Raw genomic sequence first — 17,145 nt, forward strand, 5'->3', positions numbered from 1 at the left:
GAGTTATTGCAAAAACAGATAGGTCTAGGGCAAATTCGCCGAGGCTAATTAGCGCTGGTGGGACGCTCGTATCTGCCGCAGAAAAAGGAGTCAGCCTTCATATTGTTCTCAGGGCTCGAAAGGAGCACATATGACTCCATCTGCTGCACCATAAGCAATCCGCCCATAGTGGTGCCACTTTGTGTTTCTAGCAGCCTCCAGTATACCTCCGCATGCACCGAAGATGGATTGGGGGGGGGGCAACGGTGTCGGCGAGGTATAGGCGAGGTACCGAGTCTTCAGGGCACCTGCAATGAGGGCAATTGCAATTCATAGAAGCATGGAGTGTTTCATTTCAAGCGAAAAAAACCAAGTGACGAGCAACCTGAGGATTGCCTGAGGATTGAGAGTGTCGATCGAAAGGCGGTCCACCGCGGGGTCACAACAACCTGACCGCCAAGGCGCTTGTTTACTTTCCGATCCTCCAAACTCGGCTGTTTACGATCTCCATCCTCCCCCCCCGACCCTGTGCTTGCTTGATCATATAGCGCTTGGGGTCTGTGATTTTTCCTTTTGTACATTCTTGGATGCTCGTGTTTCTTTCAGATCGACATCCCTCTCCCTTGACCCCAGACTGAAACTGTCTGGGAAAGTCATTGATCTCTTTTGGGCACCAAAGTCCATACGGTAGGCTCAGTGGAATTCCATGTGGTCTCAGTCGCAGAGCGGTTATCTTCTTCGGTGCGCAGAGACCAGACAGTCACAGTGTGCTAATCGTACCCCCTTTGTAGTGCCAGAGATTCCTCCATTCTAGTGTCACAGTTCTCAGGTCATTCAGACGGCCGTCATGTCTGAAGACGACTTCTCAGCCCTGCCTCTGCCCGACCGGTTTGCGCACAAGGTTCGCTCTTCTCTGTGCATGGCGAAGACCCGTTCAACGTTACCGATCGCTGACATTTGATCGATCAATAGAACTGGAAGGTCCGTAAGGAGGGTTACGAGGATGCGAAAGCACAGTTTGAGAAAACCCCTGATGAATCCCATCCGGTTTTTGCGCCGTTCATCCAAGATCCCAGCCTGTGGAAAGCGGCTGTGGCCGATTCCAACGTCGCCGCACAGCTCGAAGGTCTTGCATCATACTGTTCATTCTTGAAATTTGGAGGCCCCCAGGCTTGCACAAGGTGTGTATCATACTCATTGGGTTTTCCCAGTTTGCAATGGGTATTGTGCCTCTTTACAGGCTTGCTGACGAAATCCCTCTTCAGAACCCGCGGACTCACGATCGGCCCGATCGCGGAGAAAGGTCTTCCGTGTGTACGACCAGCTGGTAAAGCCAGCGCACAGGAAGCTCTTTTGCTATGTGTGGAATTAGACAAAGCCGACCCCGTTATCGAAGAACTCCTGCCGACTCTCTCTCATAAAGTGCCCAAAGTGATTGCTGCTGCTTTGACGGCTTTAACCACCGTCTACCACAACTTCGGATGCAAGATTGTCGACCCGAAGCCTACCCTAAAAGCTCTTCCCAAGGTCTTCGGCCACGCAGATAAAAATGTTCGAGCGGAAGCACAAAACTTAACGGTGGAACTGTATCGGTGGCTCCGAGAAGCCATCAAGCCGCTTTTCTGGGCCGATCTGAAGCCAGTGCAACAGCAAGACTTGGAGAAGCTCTTTGAAAATGTGAAGCAAGAACCTGCGCCAAAGCAAGAGCGGTTAACTCGGGCGCAGCAAGATGCCATGGCCACGGCTAGTGAATCCCCGGCAGGCGAGGAGGGCGAAGAGCAGGGTGGTGAGGAATTTGGTGAAGATGATGGTGGAGAGGTCGATGCTTTCGACCTCGCGGAGCCGATTGATGTCTTTCCTAAGATCCCCAAAAACATCCATGAGCAACTAGGCTCCTCGAAATGGAAGGATCGGAAGGACGCCTTGGACGCTCTTCATAGCGCCATTAACGTGCCACGAATCAAAGATGGTCCCTACGATGAAATTGCCAGGGCGCTGGCCAAGTGCATGAAGGATGCGAACGTTGCTGTTGTCACTGTGGCAGCTAACTGTGTCGATCTGCTGGCCAAGGGCTTGCGCGGTGGATTTGTCAAGTACCGACCCACCATCATGGTGCCGATGCTGGAGCGCTTGAAAGAAAAGAAACAAACAGTGGCCGAGGCATTGGGTCAGGCGCTGGATGCTGTCTTCACATCCGCTGGTCTTTCGGACTGCTTGGAGGATATCTTGGAATATCTCAAGCACAAGAACCCGCAAGTGAAACAGGAAACAGTCAAGTTCCTGATCCGCTGTCTACGCACGACCCGGGAAGTGCCCGCCAAACCGGAAATTAAATCAATTGCCGACGCGGGCACCAAGCTGCTCACCGAGTCTACTGAGGCTATCCGTTCGGGGGGTGCTGAGATTCTAGGGACGCTGATGAAGATTCTTGGTGAACGTGCTATGAATCCGTACCTTGATGGCCTTGACGATATTCGGAAAACGAAAATCAAGGAATATTTCGAGACCGCCGAAGTCAAAGCCAAGGAGCGACCCAAGCCAATCGTCGGACCCCCCAAGGTCAAGGCTGCTGCCACCCCAGCCGTCGGCAAAAAGGTCGTGGGAGGAAAGAAACCAGCAATGGGTCTGAAGAAACCCGCACCTGCCGCCGCTCCTGCGGCGCCCCCTGTGGAAAGCTCTCCAACCAAGCCCGTCGCTAAAGCGATTCCTTCGAAACTGGGTGGGGTTCCAAAGCCCGGAGCACCCCCCGGAGCGGGACTCAAGCTTGGACGCAAGATCGCTGCCCCGGGAAGTGTCGCCTCGCCGCAGAGACGGGTCGCCTCCCCGCCGTCGGAAGAGGCTGCGCCCCCGCCAGCTGCTCCCAAATTTGGGCTTGGTCGCGGTCTTGCGGGTCGTCCCATTGCTAAACCTGCCGCGTCTGCTGAATCTGCTCCTGCCCCCGCTGCACCAGCAATGAGTGGAATGCCCGCTGCTGAGCGAGCTGAGCTGGAAGAATTGCGGCTAGAGAAGGAGAAGCTCAGCCGATCTGTTGAAGACATGAAGTCCGAGCGCACCAAACTCAACTCGCAGATTACGGAGCTTCAGAACCAGAACGCCCAGCTGATTGAGGACCACACTCGCGATGTCTTGAGCGTCAAAGCCAAGGAGACACAGTTGGTGCGGGCACGAAGTGATGCCGAGACTGCGGAGCAAAATGTCCACAAACAACAGAGAGAAATCGAACGATTGAAGCGGGAGTTGGCTCGGGCACTCCGTGCCTCTGCCATGAGTCCGGCCAACGCCGCATCCGACACTGCCAGCATGGGTATCCCAGATGCAGGTTCTGTTTACCCAGAAGCCGTCAGCAATGGCCACACTGCTGTGCCACGATCCGGTCTCCACATGGGCTCCCGGTTCGAGAGTGCGCGCCCTCAGAGCTATGCCTCCGCTAGTCCTAGCGAAGAGAAGGAAAACAACGGGCTGGAATCCCCAGGACTGAGCAGCCGCGACGGTAGTCTCGGCCGACGCAAGCTGAGCCCTACATATGGTTACTCGGCTGTGGGCAGCCCGACGCGCTCATCTACCCGAGGCTCCGGCAATCCCCCAGACGACGAACAGCAGCCCAGGTCTGCAGAGCCAGCGGAGAACTGGAAGCGGGCGGCTGAAGTTACCAGTCAATTAAAGGCGAGAATTGAACAAATGAAGGTGAGTTTGTACAGGTTGTCCTTGTGACTGGGCCACTTCTAACCTCGAAAATCAGGCAAGACAAGGACTTTCACGAAATCCCGCTCAACGTTAATGACCGAATGATTGCGAACATATTAATGCCCTCTGTCTTTTCTCCGTTGTACTCTTCTTGCACTGTTTCCTTGATTCTCTTTTTCCTTTCTCTGGGTGTCGTTAGAATGGGTCTTTTTTTGCTTAGTTTCTTCTTGACGTGTCCACATTATGTGGCTTGGTGATGAACAATATCTTATGGTCTCTGAAAACACTGGGCGGGGAATTCTTGGCTTCTGTACTTTTTGTCTCTTCATTGCCTTGCCGTTTGATCCTTTGATCCTGTAATTTCATCATACCAACTCTTGTTCCCCCCACCCTTCTGGTTTTTCTTTTCTCGTGAAAGGCCTGTCTTGCTGCGCCGACTCGCTGCTATCTCTGCATGGAGCTTAATTCATTGTCTTTCCACTTATTTTTTTTTTGATTTCATGGGGTGTTGATGTACAAAGCCTGCCCGGGAAATGGGCTGTCATAAGTGTTCTTTTTTTACTCTACTTTTCTTCGCCTCTTGGGTTGTTTTTTGGAATCTTTTTACAGGACTCGGGAATGCTCATGTCTTGCAGTGTGAATATTCGCTCGGTTTTGAAGCTGGCAGCATTTGAAGACCTGGTATATACATTGACGACAAGACTTTTCTTTTCAGGCATTCATACATCCCAGCCTATTCCAAATTCCTTACAATTCGTCCGAAAAGGTCTACCCGTGGCGTTAGGGAATGATTCTGGGAAATACATGCTTGTTAAGATGTAGTAAAGTGAGGTAAAGTGAGGTGAAGTGAGGTAAAGTGAGGAAATTGACTTTATTTCTCGGTTGGGCTTCACGGAATCGAACGAACATGTTGGTTGGATGTGGACCCTACCAAGCGAACTAATCGGCACGAGTTCGCACAGCCCATCTATAATTCCGTATACTTTTGAGATGAAAAAGCTACAGAATACTTAATACGAAGCAGACTGCATGAATGGCTATTTCTGTCTACATTCGAGGCCATGGCACCGCAGGCCAGGCGGGCACATTGAAGAGAAATGCATTCATGGGTATCTGCAAGAAAAGTGGTACATGAGGGCCATCGAGGAGTTCGTAAGAGAAAAAAAAAGTTTTTGCTTTTTTTTTTTGTTGGTGAGAAGTAGAGGACTCGAAAACAAGAGGGAATCAAGGACTCTTTTCTCACCCATCTAAAGCTAAAAAAAGATTTTGGCCGTCAACAAAGTCATCCGGAGCCTTGAAAACACCTTGCTTTTTTGCATTCCCTACTCTCAAAGAACAAAGCGCTTTTTGGAAGGGTATCCCAGTCGGACATCAAGAGGTTAAGTCTCGGGAAGACGAGCTTAGACCTTGATGGCGGCCTCGAAGGCCTTGCGCTTCTTCTCCTGGCGGGCGTTGGCCTTGGCGCCCATGATACCACCACCCCAGTGGCGGCGGGTCTCCTCGTACTTGTCGGTGTAGCCCTCCTTGATGGCGGACAGCAGCTTGGCGAACTCCGACTTGTCCTCAGAGCGGACCTCAGTCAGGGCCAGGACGGCAGAGGTCTGAGGGGTTGAGTTAGAACATGGGTGACAAAACAAGACTCAATGAAAAAAGTAGTGACATACCTTCTTGTGGACAACAGTACCGAGACGGGCCTTGCCCTTGACGATGGCGTAGGGGACACCCATCTTACGACACAGAGCGGGCAGGAAGACAACCAGCTCAATGGGCTCGACGTCGTGGGCGATCAGGACCAGAGAAGCCTTCTTGTTCTCAACCAGGCCGACGACGTGGTTGAGACCGTACTTGACGTGGTAAGGCTTCTTGCTGACGTCCTCCTTCTTCTTGCCCTCCGAGACGGCGGTGGCCTCCTGGAGGAGACGGTCCTTCTTCTCGGCCTTGGTCTCAGGGCGATACTTGCTGAGGAGCTTGAAGGTCTGGGCAGCGGTGTTGCGGTCCAGGGTGTTCTGGAACTGCGCGATGGCCGGGGGGACCTTGAGGCGCATGTTCAGAATCTTCTTCTGACGCTGGAGGCGGACATATTCGGGCCACTTGACGAAGCGCGACAGGTTGCGCTTGGGCTGGATGTCCTGGCCGATACCGAAGTTGCGGGGACGCTTCTCGATGAGAGGGTTCTATGAGACAAAAGTCAGCATCCCCCAAGAATTCTCTTTTTACAAGACACCTCCCGGGTGGAAAGAGAGAAAACGAACCTTGGCCTGCTTCTTGCCAGCACCAGCCTTACCCTGGGGGTAGGGCATGGCGGCGGTCTTCTTTCCGGACTTGGGAGGCTATCATTGAGAAAAAGAAGATCAGCCATCTACTCCTCCTAGTGCTGTATCTTCTTTGAACTCTATGGATGACATGAGCCAGGCCGTGTTACGGGCCTGATTCATGTCTCCAGCCAAATCATCGCGTCTGCCCACATCTCTTTCGAAATGATGTGCAATCGGCGGAACTGCTTCGATACTTTGCGATCTGAAGCCAGACAAATTGTCTCACGACATCGCGGAAGTAGTCGAAGCCTCTGCGATGTTGAACAGAAGGCTTTAGGTGCTTACCATTGTCGTCGACTGGGGTTGGCGGCGCTGGTTGACGGTTGACGGAAGGGAAAAAAGAAAAGCTTCTGGCGCGGATCTTATGAATTTGTCGTGGGTCTGTGGACACGTGATGCAGGGTTAATCGCTTAGGGCTAAGGTATCATGTGAGAGGTCTACTAGTCACATGATCGAATATTGGCATCTTGTACCGAGTATACTTAAGTACTTGCAAGCTGATGTTACCGGAGTTGCTTTGTTATGCTGTTTTAGTATACGCAAGGTAGTAGTGGATGTCAGGGTGTCATGATTCAACCCAATGTCTCAATTTTCAAAGATTGACCCAATATTAGCTCAAGCTATCGCTGACCAACTAAGGTAGAATGGCCATGGCCGAGTGCGCCGGGCACGAAAAATGTCTATGTATAACCAGAACGCCCTAGCATAGAGTAAAAAGCGTGCACATTCGTCAAATTCTCTGCTCTGTGTAGGGTAACAGAGCTGTGGTTGTGTCTATCACCGCCACGCGCCCAGTCCCGGAAGCGCCCCGCGACCAAGACTTGTACTCGCAGCTTGGACGGCCTTCTTTTTGCCCAGCGATCCCTCCTGATTGCGCACTCCTGCCATAATCTTGTCTATGTTGGTCTCAATCACGACACCACCGACAATCATCTCGCCCAGCACAGCGTGCATGGTCTCGTAGCCGAAGATAAGGTCCAGCTCACACACGTTCTCGAACATACGGTCCAGCGCCTCGACAAATACCTGAATGAGATCGATGAGAGCTAGCGGCGACTCAGTCGATGTAGAGATCATGATGAAGGACAATGTTGCGTAGGTGCGATAGGTGATCTGGGTTGGGGCATCGGATGGGCCATGCACGGAGGAGCTCGCGCCTCGCGAGAGAATAGGAGGGAGAGGAAGGAAGTTGCATGCGCTGGGTGGGCGCTGCGAGACGAGGTGATATATTTGCGCGATGAGAGACTGCTGCGTTTGGGTGTCCTGGTTGCCGACTTGTCAGCTGCTTTCCACGAAGGTGGGGGGAGTGGTTCAGGATCAGAACGCACCAGCTGCGTGTAGAACTTGGTCAGCCGTGGCTGCCCATTATTATTGAAGACCAGCACGGCGTTGATCATTTCGCTGGATGGAGAGCAAGAGTCAAGCGAGTTGAGCAGAGCGCATGCCGATAAATCGAGATAAGCAGAGCTCGGCCTGGCTCGGCCGACTTGCCCCGTGCGCCGAGCGAGAATCTGGAGAAATCGCCGGTTTGTCGCTTGTTCCTGATCAGCTTGAACTCGCTCGCGACATCGACAGAATGCTTTTTTACAGGGCACCGAAGCCCAACCTGCGATTCTACGCGACAAAAATCCCTCCGGCATCATCCACACCCAGTCCTTCCAATCCAAACAAGCGCCAACCCCAAGACCTTACGCCTTCTGACCTCTGTTCTTACTGGGATACAAAACCCCCCAATGACGCGCAATTGACCTTCGCCAACAAGTTATTCACTCCCTCCAACCACGGGCCTATCAAGCTCTGGTCCGCCAGCAAATTTCGCACAACACCGCTCTCCTCAATAACACCGGAAGTGGCCTTCCTAGGTCGGTCAAATGTCGGGAAGAGCTCGCTGTTGAACGCGATCATGGGCCGAGAAATGTGTTGGACATCTTCGAAACCAGGTCGGACGAGGGAGATGAACGCATTCGGCATTGGAGGCACCAAGAGCGGGGAGTCGAAGGTAGTGCTACTAGATATGCCGGGGTACGGCAAGTCCAGTCGACCAGAATGGGGAATGGAGATTATGAAGTATCTCCAAGGACGAAAGCAGTGAGTTATTGGATTCTATATGTGACCCCAGGATGTTTCACTGACCAAATACAACCCCAGACTGCGCCGAACATTCGTCCTCATCGACAGCCTCCACGGCATCAAGCAAAACGACGCGGATATTCTCAGTCTTCTCCGAAGCTATGCTATTCCACATCAAATAATTCTTTCCAAAGTTGACAAGGTCCTTGCCAAGAAGAAGTCCCAAATCAAATCTGGAGTGTCGGCATGCAGCATCCAGCAGCTTCAGAGCATGCTCCAAGACCTTAAACCTACTATCCAGCCAAACCGGCGGGTCTCAGAAGGCCCCGGTGCTTTGGGGGAGATTTTGACGTGCGGTGCCGAAACGTTGATTGGCCCTGGTCAGGCCTTAGGAGTCAGTGCTGTTCGCTGGTCAATCTTGTCCGCGGCTGGACTTGACGGAAGCTTAGAGCAAGCCAACATCGCTCCCACACCTGCGCCTGAATTTCCAGCCGCATCGTCATGAAGTGCAAGTCTGGGGAGAGAACTTGTCTTGTCGAGTATAGCAGCTGATCTAGTGCGCCAAACACAGAACATTTCTGGCGGTGCCAGCTCCCGCCCCGGTCTTCTGGTATCACTGCAGCTGAAGATGGCAGATGCAGCCATACAACCGAGGCGTGGTATAACAGCTGCGCCCTTCAGGTTATGGCAGGGAAATTCGAGGTACCATCTCAAAATACCCGAGAGATATATATATTCCACTCTTTCCCGATCATATCTGGCACCGGTCCGTGGGGAACCGAAATTATGTTCGACGAAGTGCTTGCATGACATCTTTGCATGGCAAATATCGCCCTTTGCTACCCTCGAACTGGCCATAGTAGCCCAGCTCGTTGGAATCGATCTTTTGAAGATTCGAGGGCGTTGCATTCTTGCGATTAGGGCAACAAGGATACAACTCTGAGACTGGGCATTGCAATGCCGGCGAACCCTTTCCTCCTGGCCTGGATGCTAGCTAGTTTTAATAGTTTTCTCCAGACCAAGCTTATGCTCTCGTCATCCCAGTTGATTCTTCTACTCCAACCCCTCAAAGGTTCCAAGATTGTCAGTCACGTAGTAAGCATAGTCTTACAAGTGAAACCAGCTCCGCTCTGTCGGTATATATAGGACACTGGGTATATAGACTCGCGGATATCCCTGAGTCACATCTTTCTGCTACTCAACTCATCTATTTGCCATGGCCCAAGCAACACGTTTAGTCCTCTTCCTCATCACTCTCCTCCCTGGGATCCAGGCAGGGCTCTCCTCACCGTCCTGCCGCTGCTTCCCCGGGGACGCATGCTGGCCATCAGTCAAGCAATGGAGCGACTTCAATGCCACTATCGGCGGCAGGCTGATCTCCACAACCCCCCTCGGCAGCGTGTGCCACACGAGCAAGGCCTTCGGCGCTTACGACGCCCGTGCCTGCGCCGATTTAAAGACCGTCTGGCCCCTCCCGGCCACGCATTACGAAACCGCCTGGTCCCCGATGCAAGCCTGGTTCACGAATTTCTCTTGCAATCCCTTCCTGCCGCCCGACGCCCCCTGCACCACAGACCCGTTCGTGCGGTACGCAGTGAATGTCAGCTCGGCAGTTGACGTGCGCAAAACCCTCGCCTTCACGTCGCGCCACAACATCCGTGTCGTCATCCGCAACACCGGCCATGACTACCTGGGCAAATCGACCGGCCCCGGCGCCGTGGTCCTGTGGACCTACCATCTGAAACATATGGAGTCCCTGCACTATACCTCCCCCGTTTACTCGGGCCCCGCTATGCGCGTCGGCGCAGGCGTCCAGGGCTTCGAGGCTATGGCTGCTGCACATGCGCGCAACAAGCTCATCCTCACGGGCAACTGTCCTACTATTGGCGTCACTAGTGGCTACAGCCAGGGTGGCGGTCACGGCCAGCTTGCGTCGCTGTTCGGCCTGGCTGCGGACCAAATACTCGAGTGGGAAGTTGTCTCCGCTGCGGGTGAGCTGCTGACTGTCTCGCCTGAGAAGCACCCAGATCTCTACTGGGCGCTTGCAGGGGGAGGCGGAGGGACCTATGCCGTGGTTCTGAGCGGCGTCGTCAAGGTGTACCCCGAGCGGCGCACTGCTACGGCGACCCTGACGTTTGATGGGTCCGAAGTAGATCCCCGCGTCTTCTGGGATGTGATTCAACACTTCGTCGTGGCCGTTCTCCCTGTCGTGGATGCCGGGGGCGTGGCGGTCTGGGCGGTCATCGAGGACTCGTTCAGTGTAACCCCCATCACGCTGCCGGGTGGCACGAGGGAACAGCTGCAGAGTCATCTGCAGTCGACGGTGGAGCTGTTGAAGCGGCACAAGATTCCATACGGTATGAAGCCCCATGTTGACCCCTGGAACCACGGATACGAAGGGACTGACTGACGCATGCAATGCAGAATACGACATCCAGGAGTTTCCTACTTTCTTCAATAGCTACCAGAAGATGAACCCGCAGAGCAATATCACCGATGCCCAGCTGGGGGACGATTGATCCCGCGCTCGACAGTGAACCACAACGCCACCGCTCTCTTCTCCGCGCTCCGGAGCATCGCCGCAGACGACGCTGTGATATCAGGCATCTCCATGAATGTATCAAGGACACAGCCGCCTAACAACGCAGTCAACCCGGCGTGGCGCAATTCCGCTATCTCCGTGACACTAGGAACGTACGTGATGCCTTTCTGCGTGGCGTAACCTGACTGCTCTTGATCATGGACCTCAGCCGAACTAACTGAACCAGGACATACAATTATACTGACCGCGCTGTCGATGTACAACGCCAAGAGCTAATGACAAAGGAACTCCTCCCTCGCCTCGAGCTTCTCACACCTGGGAGTGGTGCGTACCTGAATGAAGGAGACTTCAACCAGCCGGATTGGCAGCGGGTGTTTTACGGCAGAAACTACCCCCGGCTGGAGGCCATCAAGGTACGGTATGACCCGCGGGATATGTTCTATGCACGCACGGCCGTGGGCAGTGAGCGATGGGTGGAGCGGAAGGATGGAAGATTGTGTCGGCGTGGATCTGGGATATGATTGATAGCCATACGTGTCGAGAGGATATGGAAGTAGGATGCAACTCGAAGACTGGACTTAGAACACGAGTTCAGTAGGGACATAACAAGGTGAAATGAAAATTGTCTATAAGAAAGAGACATGAGTCTCATGGATTCATCAAGACTCGATTTGAGAAGGAAAAACAAACAGAAATAATAGAAAAGAAGAAAAAGAAAAAAAAGATATAAAAAGGGGAGGGGCCTAGAGGCCTCGGCGCCTCTAAACCCTTCCCCTCCCCCTCTTGGGTTCGTACCAAGGACCACCCTCGGCCTGCGAGAACTTGGTGTACCGGCTCCCCCTTTGGGGGATGGTGGTGCACCATATCCGCTAGGCTACTAGTCCCTGGTTCGTGACTGGAGGAAGGTTACCAAGAATATAAGGGAGCAGGAGCAAACAATTGCCTAATCGGGAAGGATGTCTCATCCATGGATATCAGGCTACGACAAAGTCACCTGATGCTCGGGTGTTCTTCCTGAGGAACCAGCATCAGAGATGGGATGGGAGATATTGAAGATGGATGTTACTATAATGGGTTTATGTGTGTGCTGTAGAATAAGGGTGGTTTATTGAGAGGATCTAATCTAGTTGATATGACCAACAGCCAAGTTCAGCCCTACTTTTCAAACACTCATATATGTTTATCTTATATGGTCAACTTGCAAGCTTTACACTCCCCGAATAATATCTGCCGCCCGCTCAGCCACCGCATACACAGCCGCCAGAGGATTCGCATGAGTGATAAGCGGAAAGATACTCGCATCAAAAACGCGCACATTAGCCGTCCCATACACCTAGAGCTCTTGATCAACAACACCTCCAGCCTCACGAGGAAGCATGGAAGTTGTCCCGCACGAATGATGCGTCGTGAAAGCCATAGACTCACACAGCCTCATCCTGATAGTGTCCAGATCAGGTGGTGCCGACTCTGAATGAAGGAAGTCCTGCCGAGCTGGGGCAGAGATCAGACGATACAAGTTCTGGGTATGGCGGGCCAGGATCTCGAGGTCGAGATCGTGCGCGAAAAAGCGCGGGTCTATGGTTGGTTTGACGTCTGCGTCTGCGGATGAGATGTGTGTGCTTCCTCGCGAAAATGGGTAGCTGGGAATGATGGCTAGAACGGCATTGTTTCCGGGTGCCGTACTCAGGAGCAAGAACGCGGAGGCTTCGTCGGAGCTTTGGTTGATCGACTGGATAACCTTCTCGAAGGAGCTGTCGGAGCCGGTGGTCGAAGTCAGAAGCTACTTTGTTCCTCTGGATCCAGTCGTGCAAAGGCCTTGGCTTTAATATAGGCCGTGAGGTCTTGAAGGTCTGGTCGAGACGCCAGTGGCACGGGCAAGATTCCCATGACATGGTTTTGCAGATTTTCTCCCACGCCGGTGTGGTCCAGCACGACCGGAATACCCAAAGCACTCAGCCGGTCTTTGGCACCCACACCCGAGATCTCGAGCAGTTTCGGGGTGTGAAAAGCGCCTGCCGCTAGGATTACCTCTTTGGCAGCCTTCAACGTAGCGGTGCTTCCATTCCATTCAACCTCCACGCCAGTTGCAGAGATATTCCCCGAACCAGAGTCAAACAGAATTCTGTGCACTGTCACATCGGTCACGATAGTCACGTTTGGTCGACTGGAGGCGACTGTGCCGTATTCACCTTCGGCACTGCTGGGAAGACCAGAGATTGGGTCAACAGTCGCCGCATACGGACGCGTGCTAACGGTCCTGTCCTCAGCGAACAAGTCGGTGGTATACTCGCAGCCCAGGTCCTTGAAAGCATCATTCCACGCCTGGATCAGCGGATGGTTTCATTCCTCCGAAAGAAAAGGGTACGTTAATTGAATCGGGCCGTTGATTGTTGAATTGCGCCGATCCGCTTCCTGACCACCACCACCACCACTACCAGACCCCGGCTGCCCGGATGGGGAGAGAGTATATGACTTCTGGAGATACGGCCGCAGCGATGCCCAGTTCCATTCTGGGTTCCCCAGTTTCGCCCGGGCATCTATTCCTGCTGGGGATGGGGGAACGAAGATCAGTCCGTTGATGGCTGAGCATCCGCCCAGTACTTTCCCGGCGGAATGGTCCTGGCTGCGATTATTCAGTCCTGGCTGCAAAAAAAGGGCGCTCACAGTTAGTTTTGCCCTTCCCGTCCCCCCCTTTTTCAGGTCTTAGAGTAGCACATACTTGCGGAAGAGTCTCCAGCTGCCAGTCCAGCTCCGAGCCGGTCAATGCATACCAGCCATTTGGATTCTATACCTGTGGATCAGTGATGCGGTTGGGACCACTCTCCAGCTCGATAACTTGCGTGTTAGGTAAGGTCTTCAGAGAGTCGGCAGGCGACGACCAGACCGGCAGTGCCTCCGCCTACAATGGCATAGTCAACAGATGAAGGGAGGGTGGCAGACATGGTGGGGATGTATGGATATGTATAATAAGCTAACAAGATTTAGACAGTTGAAGCCAACAAGCAGGCTGACCTTATTTCATAGATTAGGGACTGTTATTCCTCTGCCCCAGCAGCTACAGGAGACTAAGTCAAGGCTTTGGCGCAAAGTATGATTTTGGCCGACAGGATTTGACTGCAGTCCCTAGCTTTCAAGAGGCACATAGTCAGATATTACAACAGAAAAGAATGACCGATATCATAGTGAATCTAATTACAATCAAATCACACAAGGTATGAACTTGAATTTGCCTGGCGTCGCAACACAACGGAAGCCAGGATCGCCGACTTAATGATCACACAAACGCCTCACAGACATAATGAGATACAGAAGGAATGGCAAGAGAAAGAGAAATGAAAAAGATACTCGTAGAGACAACCGATGTAAGAAAATAAAAGAAAATCAGATAAACGCCTTCCCTCCCACCGTAATGCAGCATGTTCAAGAGAATGCCGGCCGCGCTATGCAAAGGGTGTCAATGGAAGACAAAGAGCCATAAGGATGGGTATCGTGAATGGGAAACAATGGGGTAGACATAGGAAAATTGAGAGACAGGGGACATAAGAAAGGATGAATAGGGGTATGTCGATCATGAATAGTCGGTTTCAAGTGATGGCGAGGTTTATTCAGACATGTCATCGACGGCGCTGGGCAGGATCTCCCGACCTCGCCGGTTGACGACTCGACGGTGCCCGAGTTTATTGACAGATACTCCGTCCCGTGCTGCGCCGAAATCGAGAACCTAAAGTAATGCCGTTAGAGGAAGCAATTGAAAGCCGACTCGGAGATGACTTACTTCAATGTAGGTGAGGTTGTCGCGTTGCACGGCAGCAACGCACTTTCGGTTGTTGAATCTGACTTGCCACACGCCGCTGAGGTCGGTGAGAAGGTCTCGGACACACTGCCCGGTGGTCACATCCCACATTTTCAGGGTCCGGTCCGACCCCGAGATGACTTTCTGTCCGTCATGCTGAAAACACGTGATGGCCCCAGTGTGTGCACTCAGCTTGTACCTGCAGTGGCCATGTTCGGGATCCCAGATGCGGAGCGTGGAGTCTGCGGCGGCCGAAACCAGGAAATCACTTTCCAAGGCAAGCAAGCCGACGAGCGAGGAGTGGCCTTCAAGGTTGTAGAGCACTGAACCATCGTCCAGCGACCAGACCTTGACCGTATGATCCATGGCGCCACTGATGCAGCGGTTGCGCTTGGGGTCGAGAACCACACTATACACTTTCATGCTGTGGCCTTGCAAAGTATGCAGGGTCTGTCCGGTGGAGATTTTCCACACCTTTACCGTGCAATCGTAGCTGCCGCTGACAAGAGTGTCGCCATGTGCTGCAATGGCACGAACGGAATGATGATGGCCCGGTAGCACGCGAACAAAGTATGGACATTCCGTGTCATCCAGAAGAGGTCCGGTTTGATAATAAACGGGGTCTCCCGGCTTCGGGAGCTTCCACACTCGCAGATTGGAATCACGAGATCCAGTGATGATCAACGGCTGCTTGGGCATGATTTCAGGATGGCCATTTGCATCCTGACCGATTTCGGTGGGCAAGAGAATCTGCAAGCATCGGACAGTCGAGGTATGGCCGTGAAAGACCTGGGTGCATCTGGCCTGTTCAATGTCCCAGACTCGCACCGACCGATCAGTAGACCCGGACACCAAAGTATTGCCATGATACTCAAGAGCCCAGACACCACCTTCATGACCCTCCAGCGTCGCCTTCAGTGCACCGGTCCTAGTGTCGTACACATTGATATTCGTGTCATCACTTCCCGTCAAAATCTTGTCGGCATCGAACTGCAGACATGTCACTACATGGCGGTCGTGAGCACGGAAAGCGATGTGCTGGGGCTTGAGTTCCGGTTGCATCCATCCCTTTCGCATAGCATGGTGTCGGCGATAAAGAGACTTGAACAGATAAAGTCCGCGGAGGGATGGCAATCCGACATCGGGATAAGGTACAGCGGCGGCAGCGGCGTTGGCAGCAGCGTAAGGAGCTTCCGACGCAGCAACGCCCTTCTTCCAATCGGGCTCGGTGTATCCGTTCGTGCTGGATGAAACCTTCCGCTTAGCAAGTTTACGGCTCGAGGCGCGCGTGTTTGCCTTCCGCTTGGGTCGCCGATTCAGTGAAAGCGATGGCAGTAGAGCCCTCTCACTCGGACCAGATGGTGACAGAGCTGGAGATGTCTCTTTGTCCGCGCTGGTCGGTGACAGCACGCTAAGATCCTTTTCGTGGCCATCGGTTCCACTAGGGAACTGCCAGCCCCAACCCTCTCGAATGGCCTGATCTAGCTCGCCGTCTGAAAGAATGTAACCATCACGTTCCAAAAGTTCCTTCCAGGTCTTCTCATCCGAGTTAATTATATGTCTCCACTTCTTGGACACCTGTGCCGCGCGGCACATGGTCTGAACATCAAGATATTTGACGATGTTGAGGCTGAGCTCCAGAGGCAGCAAAGCAAGGAAATCACATTTCAGAGTTGGGTTGACCACTTCGGCCACGAAATGGAGAGTAGGTTTGGGACATCGTCGAAGGAACTGGTACATGAGATAGGTTTTCAACTCTTCAGGGACCGAATCGAAAAACTCCAGCACTTTGGGCATGTCCATAAGGGATGGCGAGGATATCTTTTTGGCCCGAGATCCCACATCTTGCAATCGATTGCTCTTCGGGAGACGCGAGACACTGTGATCGAGACTCGAGTCCGTATCGACGTCGAGGCCTTCAGACTCAAATGAGGACTCGCCATGCAGAGCATTCATCGCGGTAACTGGGGATAGACTTGGGCTCGGAAGGCACATATCCTGCGCCATCACATTATCAATCGCTGAACGTTGGGAGTAAGGTTCCGGCCTCTGCGGCTCGGTAGGTGCATTATTCGTGTCCTCGGGCTCGTTGAAAACCATCGCCTTGTCGCCGATCTTGAATTTCAAGTTCCGCAACGATGTCGGGGTGGGGGACATTGCGAGAGGATAGCGCCGAGTATCCAGATTCCTGACCGCACGCGGAGGCCGCACAACCAGGGGTGGAAAGGTGGTCGTCGTAGTCGTGGTGGTGGTTACCACCGTGGTGCGGGTGGCAGGAGCCATGGCAAACTGGCCGAGGGCACTCGATGGCCCGGAGCCCGAGTCATCTCTTTCTGGCTCCTCCATGTCGCGTTTTCGGGGTCGGACGAGACGAGACTCGGTGGGGATTGTATGAGAGGATGGTGATGCAGAGAGAGACGCGCTTTGATCGGGAGCTGATGAGTGGACTTGAGTGATTTCGATAGAACTGGGGCCGTCGAAAGACATGGTCACGGTCTAGTTGGGGGGAGCGAGAAATCCAGCAAAACGCCCCGTCGACACGAGTACGTCTGCAAGAGCACACAGAAGAGAAACGCTTAGAACATGGCCACAAAGGAAGGGGATGAAACCAAAGTAAGGACGTTCGAAGGGAAGGGGAGAAAGAGTGGCGGCTGACAAGGGAGTTGGGGCGGAGAACAACAATTAATCCGGGCCGGGCATTGCATGTCATCGTCTCTTTTTTTTTCCCCTCGTTTTCCCTCAAACTGTTTCTTTCTTCTTTC

General features: G+C 53.1%; 7 protein-coding genes across 7 annotated transcripts; 3 read left to right on the forward strand and 4 right to left on the reverse strand.

Annotated features, from left to right (window-relative positions):
• Positions 1 to 826: 826 nt before the first annotated feature.
• NUU61_008268 (putative spindle pole body component) lies at positions 827 to 3,690 on the forward strand (the record flags this gene model as incomplete). Its single annotated transcript, XM_056658793.1, has 3 exons — positions 827 to 880; positions 952 to 1,160; positions 1,245 to 3,690. 3 exons carry the CDS (start codon positions 827 to 829, stop codon positions 3,688 to 3,690), a joined length of 2,709 nt encoding a protein of 902 aa, XP_056509086.1.
• Positions 3,691 to 5,063: 1,373 nt separating this feature from the next.
• NUU61_008269 (60S ribosomal protein eL8) lies at positions 5,064 to 5,963 on the reverse strand (the record flags this gene model as incomplete). Its single annotated transcript, XM_056658794.1, has 3 exons — positions 5,064 to 5,264; positions 5,328 to 5,837; positions 5,916 to 5,963. The coding sequence occupies 3 exons, from the start codon at positions 5,961 to 5,963 to the stop codon at positions 5,064 to 5,066; spliced, it is 759 nt and encodes a 252-aa protein (XP_056509087.1).
• Positions 5,964 to 6,755: 792 nt separating this feature from the next.
• On the reverse strand, positions 6,756 to 7,375 carry NUU61_008270 (putative AP-3 adaptor complex subunit sigma; the record flags this gene model as incomplete). Its single annotated transcript, XM_056658795.1, has 2 exons — positions 6,756 to 7,241; positions 7,307 to 7,375. The coding sequence occupies 2 exons, from the start codon at positions 7,373 to 7,375 to the stop codon at positions 6,756 to 6,758; spliced, it is 555 nt and encodes a 184-aa protein (XP_056509088.1).
• A 179-nt stretch (positions 7,376 to 7,554) lies between these two features.
• On the forward strand, positions 7,555 to 8,553 carry NUU61_008271 (translation initiation/elongation factor MRX8; the record flags this gene model as incomplete). The annotated part of the gene is made up of 2 exons (XM_056658796.1): positions 7,555 to 8,066; positions 8,127 to 8,553. The coding sequence occupies 2 exons, from the start codon at positions 7,555 to 7,557 to the stop codon at positions 8,551 to 8,553; spliced, it is 939 nt and encodes a 312-aa protein (XP_056509089.1).
• Positions 8,554 to 9,264: 711 nt separating this feature from the next.
• Positions 9,265 to 11,111, forward strand: NUU61_008272 (FAD-binding oxidoreductase; the record flags this gene model as incomplete). Its single annotated transcript, XM_056658797.1, has 3 exons — positions 9,265 to 10,405; positions 10,583 to 10,742; positions 10,817 to 11,111. 3 exons carry the CDS (start codon positions 9,265 to 9,267, stop codon positions 11,109 to 11,111), a joined length of 1,596 nt encoding a protein of 531 aa, XP_056509090.1.
• An 812-nt stretch (positions 11,112 to 11,923) lies between these two features.
• On the reverse strand, positions 11,924 to 13,532 carry NUU61_008273 (GMC family oxidoreductase; the record flags this gene model as incomplete). The annotated part of the gene is made up of 5 exons (XM_056658798.1): positions 11,924 to 12,341; positions 12,452 to 12,838; positions 12,956 to 13,233; positions 13,310 to 13,375; positions 13,494 to 13,532. 5 exons carry the CDS (start codon positions 13,530 to 13,532, stop codon positions 11,924 to 11,926), a joined length of 1,188 nt encoding a protein of 395 aa, XP_056509091.1.
• Positions 13,533 to 14,191: 659 nt separating this feature from the next.
• NUU61_008274 (F-box/WD repeat-containing protein) lies at positions 14,192 to 16,870 on the reverse strand (the record flags this gene model as incomplete). The annotated part of the gene is made up of 2 exons (XM_056658799.1): positions 14,192 to 14,311; positions 14,366 to 16,870. The coding sequence occupies 2 exons, from the start codon at positions 16,868 to 16,870 to the stop codon at positions 14,192 to 14,194; spliced, it is 2,625 nt and encodes an 874-aa protein (XP_056509092.1).
• Positions 16,871 to 17,145: the final 275 nt, after the last annotated feature.

The sequence above is a fragment of the Penicillium alfredii genome (assembly GCF_028826965.1).
Source record: "Penicillium alfredii strain IBT 34128 chromosome Unknown utg000010l_segment0_segment0, whole genome shotgun sequence".
NCBI lineage: Eukaryota > Fungi > Ascomycota > Eurotiomycetes > Eurotiales > Aspergillaceae > Penicillium > Penicillium alfredii.